At 46.8% G+C, this 17,240-nt stretch overlaps 1 protein-coding gene across 1 annotated transcript in view; it reads right to left on the bottom strand.

Annotated features, from left to right (window-relative positions):
- Window positions 1-17,240, bottom strand: part of LOC119384060 (DNA mismatch repair protein Msh6) — a 260,639-nt gene that overhangs the window by 103,606 nt on the left and 139,793 nt on the right. Inside the window, exons 18-19 of the mRNA XM_037652348.2 lie at window positions 17,087-17,192; window positions 4,951-5,113 (exon numbers count right to left, since the gene is read on the bottom strand). Coding sequence (XP_037508276.1) covers window positions 4,951-5,113; window positions 17,087-17,192 — 269 coding nt within the window. The remainder of the gene's footprint in view (window positions 1-4,950; window positions 5,114-17,086; window positions 17,193-17,240) is intronic.

Genomic DNA, 17,240 nt, shown 5'->3' with positions numbered 1-17,240 from the left:
GACCCCAACATTGTGCATATTAACACAATCATTTCCTGGAGGCAACTGCTGCTTGAAGTTCAGCTGCTATGATCAATGAATATTTATAGAGACCATTTCGCACAATTCTTCAGTCAATCAGAAGTCCCTCCACTTGTTTGCATCAAGAATGCCTTGGTACAGGCCAGCCTGCCTGAGACCGCGTCATTCCTCTTCTACAGCACATTGTACAATCCATCCAAGCTTCAACTCAGTTATTTCGAAATTCTACTTAATGTGAAGAACTTATGTGGTCTAGTATATTATAATGCAAACTTGAATTGCAGCCTCCTGCGTTTAAACAAAGATGTGGCAATCATGATTTCAAAGGAAACCGAGTGAAGGCAGAGCCCTTCGGAGCCACGAGGCAGTAAAACAGTAAAAGCTCGTTAATTTGACCCCCATTAATTCGGAAAGTCGGATAATTCGGATGTGTCCTCTGGTCCCAAAAAGCATACATGTTTAATGGCCTCAAAATCTCATTAATTTGATCATATTTGGCCACAATCCGGTTAATTCGGACGATTCTTGGAGCACGCCAAGCACGATGTGCTGCAAATGTGTGACGCAAAAGAACGAAAACAGCATTCGCGAACAACCGAAATGGCCACGGACCTTCAGAAAGGCATGGTCGCCGTCCACAATCTTACCACAATTATGTTGGTGGGGGCCAACTTCAGTGATGTTATCGATCGAAACCAGTTTAGCACAGCTTCTGGAGCAGTCAAAGCCTCACTTTGGAACAGCAAGTCAGTCTTTTGGAGAAGTTGGTGGTCACACATTTTGGAACAGAACTTTTTAAGTCGTTAAGCTGGAGTAATCTTACCATGTTTAAAAAAATAAATGTATGCACACATACATATATATTTATATATTATATCCCAAAAGCTGAAATTAACTCACTGCTCCTGGCTTTCTTGCTGACAGACCTAGATTTCTTTATATTTACATCCATGACATCAGGCCACCCAACATTTCCTCGTAATAAACTTCTCATTTGTTATTCAGTGCAGCTTTTCCAGATCCTTTAAGCCGCATAAGTTTTCCACTCATAATTTTTTTACTATCGAAAAGAAGAACTAGTATTGTGATGACATCTGTCCTTTCAATACAACCTAGGTGTTCGAGTTGTGTGGTGAAGTACATGTCATACCTTGTGGAAAGAATCGCCATGCTTTTGGTTCAGTGGTGGTTAATAAATTAGAAGGTTTAATAAATAACTAGCATATTGTGTCCGAATTCCAACGCTGTGCTACATGAAATTGAAAGGCTATGCATTTTATTTAGTCAGGTCTTGAACTTTTGCTGAAGTCAAGAGGCAGCACCAACATACTGTCACCGTGCTGTCCTAGCAAAATCCCACAGGCCATTTCAGTGGCTGGAATTGCTGATAAATACTGACCATTGTATAGTATTAAAACTTAAGTGCCCTGCATGAAATCTTTTGGAAATCAGAATAAAAAGCACTGCACTGCAATATTTTGGTAAAATAAGCTCACTAAAATGAAAGGCTTTAAGTACACAATAATGAATGCAATCAATCTTCACATAAAAGAATGGAGTCCCAAAAAACTTGTAGTTCACCAATTATTACTTGCTTTCTGACTCCACCACATTCAGTAAATATTTTTACCTGACTTGGCGTAATTTCGCAGTTCAGGGTAGTTTTTACTGTTTGACAGTATCCTGCCCCTTCCAGGCCAGAAAACTCAACATGCAGAATTAACGCCCGAGTTGAATCCAGACATCTTGTAAAGTGCTGAAATAAATCTTGCACATATAAACTTCAATCTTGATCAGGACAATTATTTACACCGGCCACGATACATGGCAACTTCAGCTTATACCTGTCGGTCAGTACATAAAGCTCTTGTACAACCTGCCCTCTTACATAATTTCACATGCAGCCATCTATTTGCAACAAACAGCAGTTTACAGCAGGGCACGTGCTTTGGTGCTGCAGTCACCATTTATGACACACTGTGTGAATGAGTTTCAAGCTGGGCAGGGTTGGCACAACGGGCAAAAGGTTATAGCACGAATCGTGTAGAGGAATGAGCTTTATTGTAAGCTCCATCAAGAGCTGCGCGGCAACTGTGATTTACTCATCACCGTTAGCTTGATCGAATAGTATTCTCCCTTCCCTGCACAGTCATTGGCCTTGAGCATAGGTCGGCAAAAAATGTGGAACTCACTCATGAAATATATTTCGCCTTCAGGACTCACTTGGACTAAGACTTACCGAAATTTTTCTCAAACGGACTCACTCAGACTCAAACTCACCAAAATATTGCTTGCTTGGACTCACTCTGACTCAGACTCATGGCTCGATCTGAGTCTCAGTGAGTCTGAGTGAGTCAACTCATGAGTCCATGAGCATATAATTTTTTCGACCATAGTGACAATGCTCTTTAGCATCGATATCTCATATAACTGGTGTTTTCTACTTGGCGCGTTTTCATCTCATACCTTCAAATACGAGTTATCAATGGCTACAGTGCAGTGAGGATATTTTTATTGAAAGAGATGGCTCACACGGGATATTTTATCAAGAACTTCCCATGAAATATTTTGCCAGAGAGAGGTCAAACCCTCCTCCCCTTCACCCCCCTCCGCAACTCACGCCTGCAGTAAAGTAGAGAGGTGGGCGAATTGGAACTGATGCATTTTTGAAAACTTTTCAGTGCTAACGGGACGGAGCACAAAGAAGAGGACACAAGACAAGCGTTGTCTAACAACTGAACTTTATTGAAAGAAAAATTCAAACACCTGACAACCAACACATGCGCAAAAGTTACCTGTAGTCAAAGAACTCATTAGGCTTACGTAGTTCACAATCTAAAAGGCAAACGGACGGCTCAGATATGCAATCATCTCCCACATCTTTAATGAAGTACGCTTCCACGAGTTCCCGTGCCCTTTTATCTCTATGTTTGTGCAAGATGACAGTGTTGAAGAACGGTTTACATCCACATGCCCTACAATGTGTCGAAAGGTGTGATGTCGGCGTTCCCCTTAAAGTGCTGGCGGAGTCTCTCGTTGATACATTTACCCGACTGGCCTATATACACCTTGCCGCAGGGGAGGGGAATTTTATAGACCACACCAACAGCGCATGACACGGGGGGGTTGCGATGCTTCACCGTGCAACCCACACCCGAAGTTCCTCTGGTCTTGTTTTCAACTGCAGCACAAGCTTTACCAACTTTTTGGTTTGACGAAAAAAGAATATCGACGTTAAAACTTTTTGCTATCTTTTTAAAACGATGAGACAGCCGGTGCACGTAAGGCATGACAGTGTATCTCCTGGGCTTATAGTCTGGTTCACCGGTTACAACTTGGCGGGATTTGCACTTCTTGATTAATCTTTCCGAGGCTGACACACGAACATGCACGGGGAACCCAGCATTATTTAGTCGATCAACTTGCTGTCAAAAGCTATCCCGACATTTGAGAATTTGGGCAGAAGTCAGAAAATTTGGAAGCCGAAGATTTTAAAGGAGTCCTGACACAAAAATTTTCGTCCCGCGTTTTTTTGCTGCAATGTGTTGATGGGGGCCTGTTAGTCATAACACGGCACATCGTTTGCTGCAGCGCGCGACAGATAATTAATTACAAGCTCCTCATTACCGACACAGCCTCAGTTTTGGTTTGACAGAGCTCCAAAAACGACAAGCCGCCGGGTGCAACTATCACCACCTAGCGAATGAAACGCTCGGTCATGTCAGCACACAGAACAGTGACGCATTTCCGCGCGGTCTGTCGTCATTGGGCTCATCGTCGTCTGATGGCGACGATTTTCTTGTGGCGGGGATCGAAGGAATTTTCGACGTGGCGAATCACTTCAGGTTTGACCCGCTGGCGAGGAGCGATTCGTTGGGAAGCGCGTCAAAACAGAAATGGCGGCTACGACGTCATCATAACTTGTACCGGCTGCAACGGTTACATAGGGGAAGTAGGGGGGTCACCTCGGGTCACCTCCGAGGGTGTCAATGCACTAGGTGCGGCCTATAATGCTGGATCGCGCTCGCGAACTTCAAAATTCATATAAAATACCTTCCAAGCTTTATTCGCTGTCGATATTTTGCAGATGGTACATGCACGTACACGGGAATCGATCCAGCAGGCTATCTCGGCCGCGAAATTTTGTGTCAGTACCCCTTTAAGCGTCTGAAATTTCAGACATCTAAGGAGCAGATTAGGAACTCTAGACTCGAAGGGAGCATGCCCTTGTCCCCACATGAGATGGCCTTCCACAGAAGTTGAAGGCGGAGGAGAGGTTGAGGAAGTACTAGCGTCTTTCCCTTTGACATGTAAAGTGTTGTCGACACCCCTTTGGTTGCACCACCCCTCCAGCACTTCACCAACCTAGTGAAAGGAAACGCTTTCATGTTGCTATCTCATAAGAATATGCTTAGGGATCCTCTGCAACTATTTTCTGTAATTTCGCTTCAAAGTATTCGAAAAATATTCGATTCGACTTGCACTCAAACTTTAATCTTCGAATTCGCTTTGCACCCAAAATTTTGCTATTCGCACAGCTCTAGATTCTATTACAAAATTACAGGAAGATGATATTGATTTCAAGTAATCGATTATTTGTAACGTGTTACAACTCTGCTAGGAAAAATACCCCTTCGCATCACATTAACAGTTGGACTACTTACGTGCTAAACAGTATAAGCACTTGCAGTGCATTTTCAAAAAAAGCCTTTCATTTAATGTTTATTGCAAGAATGAGGTTTGAAAGTAAATCCTCTCAAATACTTGACAAGATCTGCAGGCTGTGTTCACCAATCTATCGTTTTGCAGCCACAACACGTCAAGCGTAAAAGAAAGTCCCTGCTGGCTGCAAGAGCCTGGGGCAAAAGCCAGTCACACAAGTCTCTTCCCGCATCAAGCCCTACAAAGACCATGCAGTGATGAGATTACCTGGCAAGCAGCCTCTCAAGGTCTGGCAGTGAGCACAGCAGCTCACGTGTCTGCTGAACCTCATGAGGGAAGCGCAGCAGATCATCAACTGCCCGCTGCCGGTCCTCGATCACATCCACACGCCTTGGAGGGGAGCACAGCCACTGCTGGAACAGCCGCTTGCCTGAAAAGCATAAGTCAGGCAATTTTGCCTATTCCGATACTAAATGGTGCAAATGCTACACTGGCTACCGAGGCAAGCAAACCTGCTGCAGTCTGTGCTACTTTTTGAAAAGAGATCCTTTGCAAAAGAACATGTCCATAAATATCATATAAGTACCTTTAATTTTTAAACAGCACTAAAACTACACAGAAAGGAGAGGACACAACGACGACTGCCAACTGAAAGTTTACTACGTTTGCTTGTATACAAACCTTTCAAAAACCAGGAAAAGAAAAGAGGAGGTTCATGTTGAAGTGCGCTTAATGTGAGACACAACATTAATGACAACTAACAAAAAATCAAGACAAGGAAAGTATAGAAGATAGAATTTGTAGTAATTGTGATATAAAATGAGAAGAAAATAAAGTGGACAAAAAGATAACTTCGAATAACGCATCGATGCTTTACCAACTCAGCTACGGCAGTGGTCATCCTCCCGTCCACTTTATCGGGCATATCTGTGCTTTTAAACCAGGTAGTGTTAACACCGCTTGCAGCCACGATGGCGAGTGTGCAACACTCTTTTAGATGTGAAGCAGCTTATGGTGGGGGCTTTGTCCGTCCCTCCTGCGTCCCGCGGCATCCACCCCCCACTGCGCATGCGAGACCCCTCCCTCTCTCTCTCCTCAAGGAATCCTCTACTCTATGGAGCGGCGTGCACGACAGGTGGTGCGACAGCTGCATACTCCGCTGGGGGCAGTACGGTAGTTCCACGGTATAAAATGAAGGAGCGCACGCGCCTCATTCTCTCCTGTGCAACGCCACGATGAGCACCAGCGTCAACACCACCGCTAGTGTCAGAGTTAGCGCCAGCAAAAGCACAAGTGTCAGTGCCAGTGTCATCGGCTGCTTCACATCCACACATGGTTCCTTTTAGCGGGAGATAGTGTAATTTTTGCTGCCTGCTGGTGTCACGTAGCACGTGATCTTTTTACGAGCTGGCAGATGACCAATAATCTCACGCATACTATCTGGAGGCATGAAGTCTGCAAGAACGAGACCCTAGCTATGAACGAACAAAAGAGGGGGAATTTTAAGGGCTCATTTTTCTTTCTTAGACACAACATTAATGAGAACTAACAGATAATCAAGCCAAGGAAAGTATAGGGGATACTATCTGCAGTAATTTGTAGTAACTATTTGTAGGAATATTTGTAGTAATACCATGGAGACAATGTCAAATGGTAAATATGTATAGAGCTTACAAATTGAAGTGCAACAATTTAGGACTAAGTAATGCACATACTTTCATTTCGGGAGTCTTTCGTAGGTGTCATACCGCAGTGATTTCAGCTCAACCACACTGAGTGGCCAGATTTGTAACAACATGATGCAGTTTTATTGAGCAATTCCGCATACCAGACGTTATGCTGAAAGATTATGATTGCAAAATAATTGCAGTTACATAGCAGTAGGCCTTTCCTTAAGATCAGTGACATGATTTAGCAGATTACAGCTTTGGCTTTTTGTACGTCTGCTCATTTAGGTTTTCAAGCTTCCCAAGAGCTTCCTGTAGGCCACTGTTACTCTTTGTCATGAGAACATCACAATAAGTGCCTTCGGCTTATGTTCGGTTGCGCAGTTGGCATAGTGTAAAGTGTACTGCACGCTTTTAACAAACAACAACAAAAGCGTGCTGCCACCTCGTGCGGGACCACCTTCATGAGTGCAGTGCGTGCCAAGAAATCTCGTATGGTACTGCAGGAGTAGTGCCGTTGTAAGCGTGTTGTATGCTTTTATTGCAGGATGACACAATCATGCTTTGCATCAGTCCGCTGCTGCCTTCTTGTGCAAAGCTGCAAAAGGAGTGGTTCTCAAACTTTCTGGCCTTGGGGAACTCCAATGGCTTTTCCGGAATGCCCCGGAACCCCAAACTTTTCTTGAGCATGAAGACAATCAAAAGCAGGGGGGGGGGGGGTTGATAACACCTTTTGATGTGCGCAACCACAGCATTCACACTGCCCACGTTGGCCTGTTCTCTTTGCTTTAATATCGAAGGCCATTGCCGTTGACGTAGAACTCCCGATAATACACAGACTTACGATTCTCCCCAGTGCTGCTCCGCGAGTCGCGTAAAGCGCACCGACCATACACTGCATACTTCAGGCACCGCGCAGCGTAAGCAATGTGTTCATGCAAATGAAGTGCCGGACGTACAGAGGCCTGTTTTATTTTCTGCAAAACGAAAAAGAGGCATGCCAGTAGCACAGCGAAACGGCCGTCAACCGATACACCGGTTGTACAGGTAAGCCTAAATGCTCGTGTAGCCCAGAGCCAGCACGAAGCGCCGCCTCTTACGCGTATAAAAGCGCTCATTGCACGTTTTGATTACAAAACCGACATAGAGCAATGGCAAATCACCATGTATGAAAACTATGCTACGTGATCGCCGATGTGCCATGAGACACGAATAAAGTGCCGAGGTGCCCGTTAATGTTGTTTGAACTGGTTTGAACGCTCACGAGCATGAATTACTAGCGCTCCATGCGTTCTGTCACCATGGGTCCGCAAAATGTGCAAGTTTCGTGGCGCGCACTAGACGACGAGTCTTTAATGCTGCTACCACATGGGTCTCTCACTACCTGCAGACACCCGATGTGCGGATGCTGCGTGCGATGGCTTCATAAAATGCAAATTTGCTTGTCTAAATAAATAAATTAGCTGCTAATGGGGGTAAAACGGGAGCGGGTCGCATTTGTCCTGGCAGCTTGTGGAACACTAAGATGTCCTTCACGAAATCCTTGGGTTCCGCGGAACCTAGTATGAGATACCATGCGCAAGGCTAGAGCATGGCGGAGACGCGTCGAATGCAGGAAGCTAGTTGACGTGGCGTTGACAGAACACTGGCCCATGGCAAACACGCACATAGGTGACCACATGAAGCAGCGTCGACACAAAAACCGACGACCCATGGAACACGCAACGCACAACAAAGAACCTGAGAGTAAACCCCGCTACGCACACCACTCGGTGGTTCTCTCGAAGTGACAGTAGTGCCAGAACACACAGCCTAGCGAGAAGGAAGGAAGGAAAGAAGGAAGAAACAAGTGGAAAGACAGGGAGGTTAGCCAGCTCTTAGACCGTCTGGCTACCCTGTGCTGGGGGAAGGGGCAAGGGGGATAAAAGATGATAGAAGAGGAGAAGAGGGATGTCACAAAAAAAGGAGAGCAAGAAAAGGAAAAAAAAAGAAGAGAGGGGAAAAAAAAGGAAACGAGAATATGACCCTGCTCAGAGTCTGTCTCTAAGACCAGTTGTCCGCAAGAAGCGCAATAATGCTTTTAAAGCCTTCTGTGCTGACGACGGACTCGGGCAAGGTCCCAAAACCCTTTGTTCTAACAAAGGGTGATTGTCAACTTTATCTAGCGCATTCGAAAGTTCTTGTCTTGGTGCACTGAAACGGGGCCGCTCACACAGAAGATGGGAGATCGTTTCTTCGCAGCTGCAGTAATTGCATGTAGAGTTGTTGGCCATTCCAGTCAGACAGGAGTAGGCATTCGTGAAGGCCACGCCAAGCCACAGGCGGCACAGAAGCATCTCCTCAGCTCGCGATATTCCTCACGGAAGACGGAGCTGGAGATTGGGACCCAAGCTGTGTAGATGAGTGTTGGTGAATTCCGCGGAGTTCCACTGGGCAAGTGTGAGTTCACGTGCCAGCGAATGAAGTCTTGTAGCTGCGTTGGTTCTGGAGAACGGTATATCTGCGTAGTGGTCACTGTCGTGTGCAGATCGGGCGGTAGAAGTAGCACGCTCGGGGTACGGCAGCACATTTTGCGGGGTAACGCATATTTACAACAGTCCAGAGGAGATTATGGCGGCACCACGGGAGCGTTCATTAGAAATTTGCATAGCAGAATAACGCTTGGGCGTGCCTATGTGTTCTGAGAACGTCTTATTTTCTTGGTATTCCTCACGCTGCTTAGAAAATTATGTGGTCTACTAAGCCTTTTTTCCCCACTGAAGCTGATGTGGGCATCAAGGTTCTTGATCAAGGGGCACTGACACACAATTTCGCAGCTGAGATAGCCTGCGGGATTGATTCCCATGAACATGCGTATATCATCTGCAAAATATCAACAGCGAATATAGTTTGGAAGGTATTTTAAATGAATTTCGAAGTTTCCGTGAGCGATCGACATCCTCGCTCTATTGACACTCTCAAAGGGCACCCTGGGGACCTGCTGCTTCTGTCACACGACCACGCTGCATCAAGTTATGATGACGTCATAGCCGCCATGTTTTTTGCCGCGTTCGCTCCAGCAGCCTACTTCTCGGCGGCTGCTCGCGAACAATGCGAAAGTGCGTCACAGTTCTGTGTGCTGACGTGATCGAGCATTGCACCCCTAGGTGGTGATAGCTGCACCCGGAGGCTTGTCATTATTGAAACCGAAACTGACACTGGTCGGTAATGAGGAGCCTGTAATTAATTATCTGTCACGCGCTGCAGCAAACGATGTGCCGTGTTATGACTAACAGGCCCCCAGCAACACAATGCAGCAAAGAAACGTGAGGCCAAAATTTTTGTGTCAGTACCCCTTTAAGGCTGTTTTAGAGCAGTTCAGTGCAAATTTAGCGATGTTTACGCTTTTGGAGCAGCTTGGCACAGGAAAACGAAATCATATAAAAAATGTGCAATATGCGCAGCTGTCTCACCCCTGTGTTAACCATTCTGACAATGTAATTCTCACATTGAGTTGCTGTATTGTTTAGGCACCCAATTCGTTGTAATGCCTGCGTTGTGTACTGCGTCAAGCATATGCGCATTTCTAAAGATCGTGGAAAGATGCATGGTGCTCGCCAGAAAAATAAGCGTCAGAACGCCCATCTTCAATACATGAATGCTGCATTAGTTTCATTATGGTAAGTGGTAAGACAACTAAAGTAGTTATTCTTTGCGATCTTAGTGCAGTTGGGGCCAGGATAGCGTCAGTGTTGTGGCCAGTCTGGCAGCCACAGATGGAGCAGACGGCATGGCAGACACCATAGTGGACGCATGCAGATGGCTCAGGACGGCTCGAGACTTTGGGATCAAGTGATAATGGAGTCATGTGACGGAGTTACCTATCAGCCGAGGCATCCGCATGCCGATGGTCACTGGCCCAAGACTAGGTAGGAGACGCTCACTGGTTGCCATAGGGTGAACAACAACACAGCAGCAAAATGTTGAGCAATGACTGCTTCAGGGGTGCAACAGCCAAAATAGGATTTTGAGCAATTTTTGGGGCAAGGAAATCTGGATTTTGGAGCAGGAAAATTCAAATTTGGAGCACATTACGGAGGGACAAAACCCCATCTTTCAACACCAAATTCCAAACTTGGAGCAGTTTCACAAAGAAAGCTTGCTTTTGGAACAGTAAATAAAAAAAATGTGCAAACCATTCGAAGTCAGCGCAATCATGCCTTCAGCGAATAACACCCGGAAAGTGTGCCCAATGAATTCCGCAGAAAGCAGCAAGGGTTTGTGCATGGTGAACTTGCACCAAGGTTGGTCCAAATGCTTAGTAGTATTTATAGGAGCAAGCAAAGAAACAAAAGAATGGTATAAACACTGCAAACAATATTTTTATTTGTACCGTACTACAAGGTGTTGTTATCCACAAGGAGCATTTCACCTGCCTTTAACAAGACTAGCCCCAACTTAATTGCATACACAACAGCACTCCCACCTCAGAAGCATCTAACTACACTGGACACAAATAAGACACTTGTTCTATTTGATTAAACAAGTTTGGCTGGTTGGTTGGTTGCTCCTCGGTAACCCGGCGCAACCCACCACGAGAATTCAGCCATGAAACGGGCGGTACCTTGTTTTAGAGATGAAATTGCGAAATTGTTTTATAACTTAAATATATTTAGAAATAGATAGTTTACCAAATAACTCATTGATATAATCAAGGGGAAAAATACTGACAAGCCAATTGGTTGAAGAAACATGGCTGATCCCTCTGTCATAGGAATCGGTATAACACGAAAGTGAAACGTGTCTTCACAGACGTAGTTGAGCGTTTGTCGCGCGTTCTTTCGCCCCAAGGGCGAAGGAATGAATGCTACAGCAACAAATTGTAATGTCACGCGAAGAACGGCAAGCAGCTCGAAACTTGCAACGCGCTGCTCAAGCAGAAAGGACGCACGGAACGAACACACACAGGATAAGAGCAAACTGTCACATTGGTAACATATTTCTGCGTGAGCACTGCGCTCCTTTTGCAAAAGCGGCCGCTGCAGTGAGCCAAGTGACCTTCGTGCTCTCAACGCGAGACGTAAAAACTACCGCGATCACGAGATAAGTGCACGCACGAGCGACCACGCCCTGTAGACGCGTGCGCTTGTCGCAACGGCGACGACCTTTCAAGCGCGCTCTTCTACGCTCTTCGAGCCCTTCGTGCCATCTTGCTAGTGATAATGAAAACACACTGTAACGCCGATCTCTGAGTACCGCCACCGGCAAATGGTGTATATAAATAGCTCGCTGTTAACATTGTGAAGAACGTACCGTCCGTGGCCGATGGAGCGAGGGGTCGTAAGTTCGATTACCGGTGATGGAACTTTTTCTTCTGGTTTTTTTTCTTTGCCCACTGTTAGTCTTTATATTTTATGTCATTTCCGTGACGGAAATACGTCAGTGGAGCTGTGGTGGACACCGGCATAATACCCGTGTCACACGGACACTAAAAAGTCTTTTAAGCAAGAAGACTTTTTCCGAAAAAGAGTTCCGCCCGCTGTCACACGACAAAGAGCGATCTCCTTTTCAGAAGCGGTCTTTCCTGGAAACGGTGTTTGACGAACTCTTTCACGGCGGTAAAGGAGTACCCTCGAAACCAGTCGGCACCAGCATTTATGAAGTGGTGAAAAAAATCGGCAAATCTTTATTTCGGTGTCACTTGGGCTCACCATAAAAATAAATTTAATTTGTCGTAAGCAGCGTAAGAAAACCATTTAAACTTTATTTTTTGTGTACTCTCGTAAACAGGGCGAACGGGTTGGGGTTATGGCCGCCCGCATAGACGCGAGCATGGACGCGAGCATGGACGCGAGTGAGCGCGGAAAGGTGAACGCCGGTGTGCAATCAGCCTGTCGCCGCGTCTGCCTCGTTTTCCAGAGAGATATGGTACGCTACAAGACTTGCAATTGTCACTTTTATCTACGTACGGTCATCCATGGCGAGGCAGACAAGAGCGCTAACAAGGAAAACAGACGCCCACTGTTGCCACAATAATATATAAAGGCCACCAGTTGTGCAAACGCTTCTTAAGGTACTAATGCGTGAACCTTTTTTTTTTCAACTGGAGTTGTTAAATTTATGTCAACAAACGTGCCATACAATAAATTTCGACATCTTCTGTCGAGATACAGTGGAACTTCGATTATACGTCCCCCGGTCCTGCGACGACCCGCGTTTTACGACGAATTGGCTTGGTCCCGGCAAAACCCCCATAGAAATAATGTATTAAAAACCTCAATTGTACAACGCAATTTTACGCCGGGCCCGCCTCGTACAACGCTTCGCTGGACTGCCCGAGAAAAAAAAGACCTACGATGACGCGGGCTGGCACGCAAACACACTGCGGCCGGGCGAAAAAAAGTCGGGAAACCGGGGAACCGAGTTCGTATCCGCGCTGCCACCAAAAGGCCTCTTCAATTTTTCGACACGCGGTCAGCCATAGCTAGCCAGAGCCAACGTTGGCCGGAGCCAGCTGGAGCGCATTCGTTTTGTCGCATTGCATTGCGCACTTCCGTTGTCGCCTTTTTTTTTCTCTCCCTTCTTTTGGGTGGTTTTGTAGTGACCGTTGTGAGCAGATAACATGGCAGATAATTTCGAGCTCGCTTTCTAGTATGCGATAACTTTCACTAGATTTCGTGTCGTTATACCGGACGTGTTGAACGGCGATTGTTAAGCCAATGTTTGCGACACCTGTGGGAACCGGAACTCGCCGCTGTCTAGCTACCAGAGGGCTGGGGCGTTTTAGCCGCTCGCGATTGGTCGAAGCTTGCAAATCGAATAGGCCTACTGCCGTGCTGCCATTCAGCCATTCCTTCACGTGTTTGCCTCATCGGTTGGTTGTGTTGCGCCGCAGCTGCTGTGTCCACGTGCAAAATTTTCTGTGTTCGGACATTGGTGTGCGAGGAAGCTTTCGAATTCTTGGTTGCGAGTGCTGCGTCTCGCAATGTCGCGGAACCGAAAACCGCTGACGCTCGGAGAAAAGCTTCGCATAATCGAGGAGGCGGAGAAGCGGAACGGAGCAACAAAGGCCAGCATTGCCCGCGACCTGAACATTCCCGAGTCGTCGCTGAAAACGATCCTCGCGAAGAAGGACAGCATCCTACTAAATGCGGCAAAGTTCGACCTGAACAGGAAGGCCGCGAAAGATGGCAAATATGCTGCCATGGAGAAGGCCCTCGTTGAGTGGTTGCGTCAGGCCAGCAGTTCAGGAATTGCCGTGGATGGCGCAATTTTGAAGGAGAAGGCTGAGACAGTTGCACTGCACTGCGGCATTGACGACTTTAAAGCCTCCAATGGCTGGTTGGATCGGTTTAAAAAACGCAGTGGAGTTGTGTACAGCTGCTGCTGTGGAGAGAGCGCGTCAGTCAGCTCCGACAGTGTAGAAAAGTGGACTGCATTGCTGCCGGAACTGATACGGGAATACAAGCCGTCCGACGTGTTCAGCGCGGACGAAACTGGATTATTTTATAGTATGCAGCCAGAACAGACATTGGCATTCAAAGGAGAGAGCTGTCACGGGGGTAAGCGAAGAAAAGAGCGTCTTACCGTATTGCTTTGCGCTAATGAAGACGGCTCTGAAAAGCTTCCTGCCCTCGTGATCGGCAAGTTTGAGAAGCCGCGATGCTTCAAGAATTTGAAAAGGCTGCCGTGCCAGTACACGTTCAACCGGAAAGCCTGGATGACGGCTGCTATGTTTTCTACATATCTGCAGCAGCTGGACTCCAAAATGGGGGCTAAGAATAGAAAGATTCTTCTTCTGCTTGACAATGCGCCATGCCATCCATCAGATATGTCGCATTTGAGAAATGTGAAAGTTGTATTTCTGCCCCCCCAATTGCACTAGCCAGCTGCAGCCACTTGATGCTGGCGTCATCAAGTGCATGAAACAGAAATATCGGAAGTTTCTGGTGCAGCGTCGGCTGGCGGGCATGGAACGCAAGCAGTTGGATAAGAAGCTTTCTGTGCTACATTGCTAGTGCATGGGACGCAGTCACGCCAGAAACCATAGCCAACTCCTTCAGGCACTGCGGCTTTAATAGAAGTGGTGCTTGTTCTACCAGTGAAGCTGCAGTGCCTGTTGACGACGAACCAGAGTTCGGCAGCCTGGAGCTGCCTGGATCTTTCGCGGATTATGTTGGTGCCGACGACGACGTTGCAGTGTGCAGTGAAGTGTCGCTGGATGACATTATCGAAACTGTGCGTCCCGACACTGGGGCTCTTCGATTTTCCATTTTCTGGCAGCCAGCGGGCTGCCAGAAACCAGCCAGCGGGTTCCGGTTCTGACAGGAAATGACGTTACATCACGTGGCCTAAAAACTTCTGGCAACCAGAAAGTGGTCGGAAGAAGTAAAATCGAATTTTGGGCTCGCGGCTGGGCGGCTCACAACTGCGTCGTCTGCTCCAACATGCTAGCACAAATTTTGTTAGTGACGATCGCTGGGCCTTGCTGCGCGCTCGCAGGCGTCACCAAACCGTTGTGTGCGAGGATGAAAATGTCGAATATCGAAAGTCTGCTGATAAGCAGACTGCAACGAGAAGAACGGCATAGAGTTCCGATGTGTGTTGAGGACGTCGTGCCGGCGTATATGGACTTTGAATTTAAAAAGTTATTCCGACTGTCTAGAATTACTTGTGCAGCCCTGGTTGAGGAGCATGAAGCTTCGGCATTTTATCCTGAAGGCCTCCGAGGACGACCGAAGATTTCGGCCGAGAAGACGCTTCTTGTGTCGCACTGGCCGAGAGCCGCCGAGGATCCTGAGGCCTTTGCATTCCGCAGAGTCCACGCAAAGATGGTCGCGAGCACGCGTCTGCTAGCCAGAAAACGGCCAGAGAGCCGCCAGACCAAAATCGTCCTGGCGAGTTCTGGCGACCCGCGGGTCGCCAGATGCAGCCAGAGAGCGAAAAACGAATGCCCACCGGAAGTGTGCGCGCGGTGGGCGGAGCAACCCAAGAAAAAACTAATGCGTTCTGGCTGTCTCTGGCAGCCCGGAGGTAGCCAGATGTAGCCAGCCAGAAGTGGAAAATCGAATAGGCCCACTGCGGGAACTTCCGACGAGGAAGAGATGGACGACGCTGCAGAGGCTAGCGCGTCCGTTCCGACTTACGCGGACGTGTTGTGCTACGTCGACCACATTCGGCGGTTTGCTTGCACACGCGACGAGATCGGCGACTTGCTGCCAGATGTTGCAGCTATCGAAAGAAAGCTGATGCTTCGTGGCTGGGCAAACTCTCAGAAGAAAATCACAGATTTTTTTAAAAGGTGAGAAATAAAGGTTCGTTCACACCTTCGATAAAATGCGTGGTTGTCATTTTTTCAATTAATTTAATCTACGTTCCTCGGAGCAGCGTAGGTTTGTGCTGCGGACTTTCTTAGGCATTATGTGCCCGCTGTTGTGGGGCAACAATGACCGTCACTGCCTATATTCTCGGTTTTTCGATATATGACGCCCGGATTATACGACGATTTTGCGCGGTTCCCTGAAAGTCGTATAATCGAAGTTCCACTGTACATAATTTTCTTTTCGCTGGTTCTGTTTTGAAAGCGAGCGCCACTCTTTCGGTAGCGCATTCGGAAGGAACCTCTAAAAAGAGATCATCGGTGCCGTATGACTGCGAGAGAACGCCTCTTCATAAAAAGTCTTTCAACATATTGAAAGACCGCTTATGTAAAAGACTTTTTGCGCGCCCGTGTGACACGGGTATAAAATTCATTTTGTCTCACGTAGGAAATCATATATGGCATCACAAACGTTCCTGTGGCTAAAGCCCAGTTCTGTAGCACCAAAGGAAAGAACCACCGGAAGTGATAAATTCAAGTCCATCCTTCGGATGGGTTCATCTAGAAATCATTTTCTTTAATTTGTAAACAATCTGCATGTTAAAAAGAAATGATGCAAAGATTCGCTCTCTATGTAATGGAGGCATAAAGGTGACCGCACCAGACCAGCCCTGTGTAGTTTTGCATAAAGGTTCTGTGGGGGAACTCGGCATCGTAGTCTGGCGATTGATTTTTCTGCCCGACGAGAAGAGAACAAGGACTGTCTGCGCCCATCCTCATTTTCTTCTCGTCCATATTTCTTTTACGCAGCACCTTGTTTAATGATGTACGACCAACTTGCCCAGCAACATGCATTATTAATGTTCTATTTGACTAGAAGTCAACTAGAAGCTCATGAAACATTATTAGTGCAGACATCAATGAAGTGATATCAACACTTGGCCTTCTTTGACCTCTTTTTTGTGTGTTCGAGCTCCATAAGTGCCTGCTCAATGCTTTAAATCTTTTTCATTAGGAGTGCATGGCCACTTACAAATTTTTGATATCTTTCTGCTTGACACCCAAGGAGATTATTTCTTCTGCACTAGCGAGAAATGCCTCGCTGGCTGCCACATCATGGAGGCTCACCAGCAAACACGCCAAAACACACCAACATCCTGTTTGAGTCTACCCAGCACAACTAGATTGGATGACGTTGCCCCTCCCAACTGCAGGTTGCCAACGCAGGCTTTATTCCTCGATAAAACTAGCGTACCCGAAAAATTTTGCGGTTACTGGGGCATTTTGGCGCAGCGTGGCGCAATTTCAACAAATATTGTGGTTTTGGCGCAGCTTGGCACAAAAATACAAAATTGTATCAAAATGGCGCAATTAGCGCAGCTTTTGCACCCCTGCTGCTTAGGCAGAAAGAGGATAAGACAGTGAACAGACAACACACCAAATGGGGTGCAGCAGAAGTCCATCGTTGCCAGTAGGGTTCCCTCTGTACCACCAGATGAATTTCGCACCACCTCCAGGTTTTGCAGGCACACACCATCTAGAATCTGCACAAAGGAGATGAACTTGACCATGTTGAATTACTGTTAAACCAA

Source organism: Rhipicephalus sanguineus, chromosome 2 (genome assembly GCF_013339695.2).
Source record: "Rhipicephalus sanguineus isolate Rsan-2018 chromosome 2, BIME_Rsan_1.4, whole genome shotgun sequence".
NCBI lineage: Eukaryota > Metazoa > Arthropoda > Arachnida > Ixodida > Ixodidae > Rhipicephalus > Rhipicephalus sanguineus.
The sequence above is the reverse complement of the archived record's forward strand: the minus strand, read 5'-3'. Positions and strand labels throughout refer to the sequence as shown.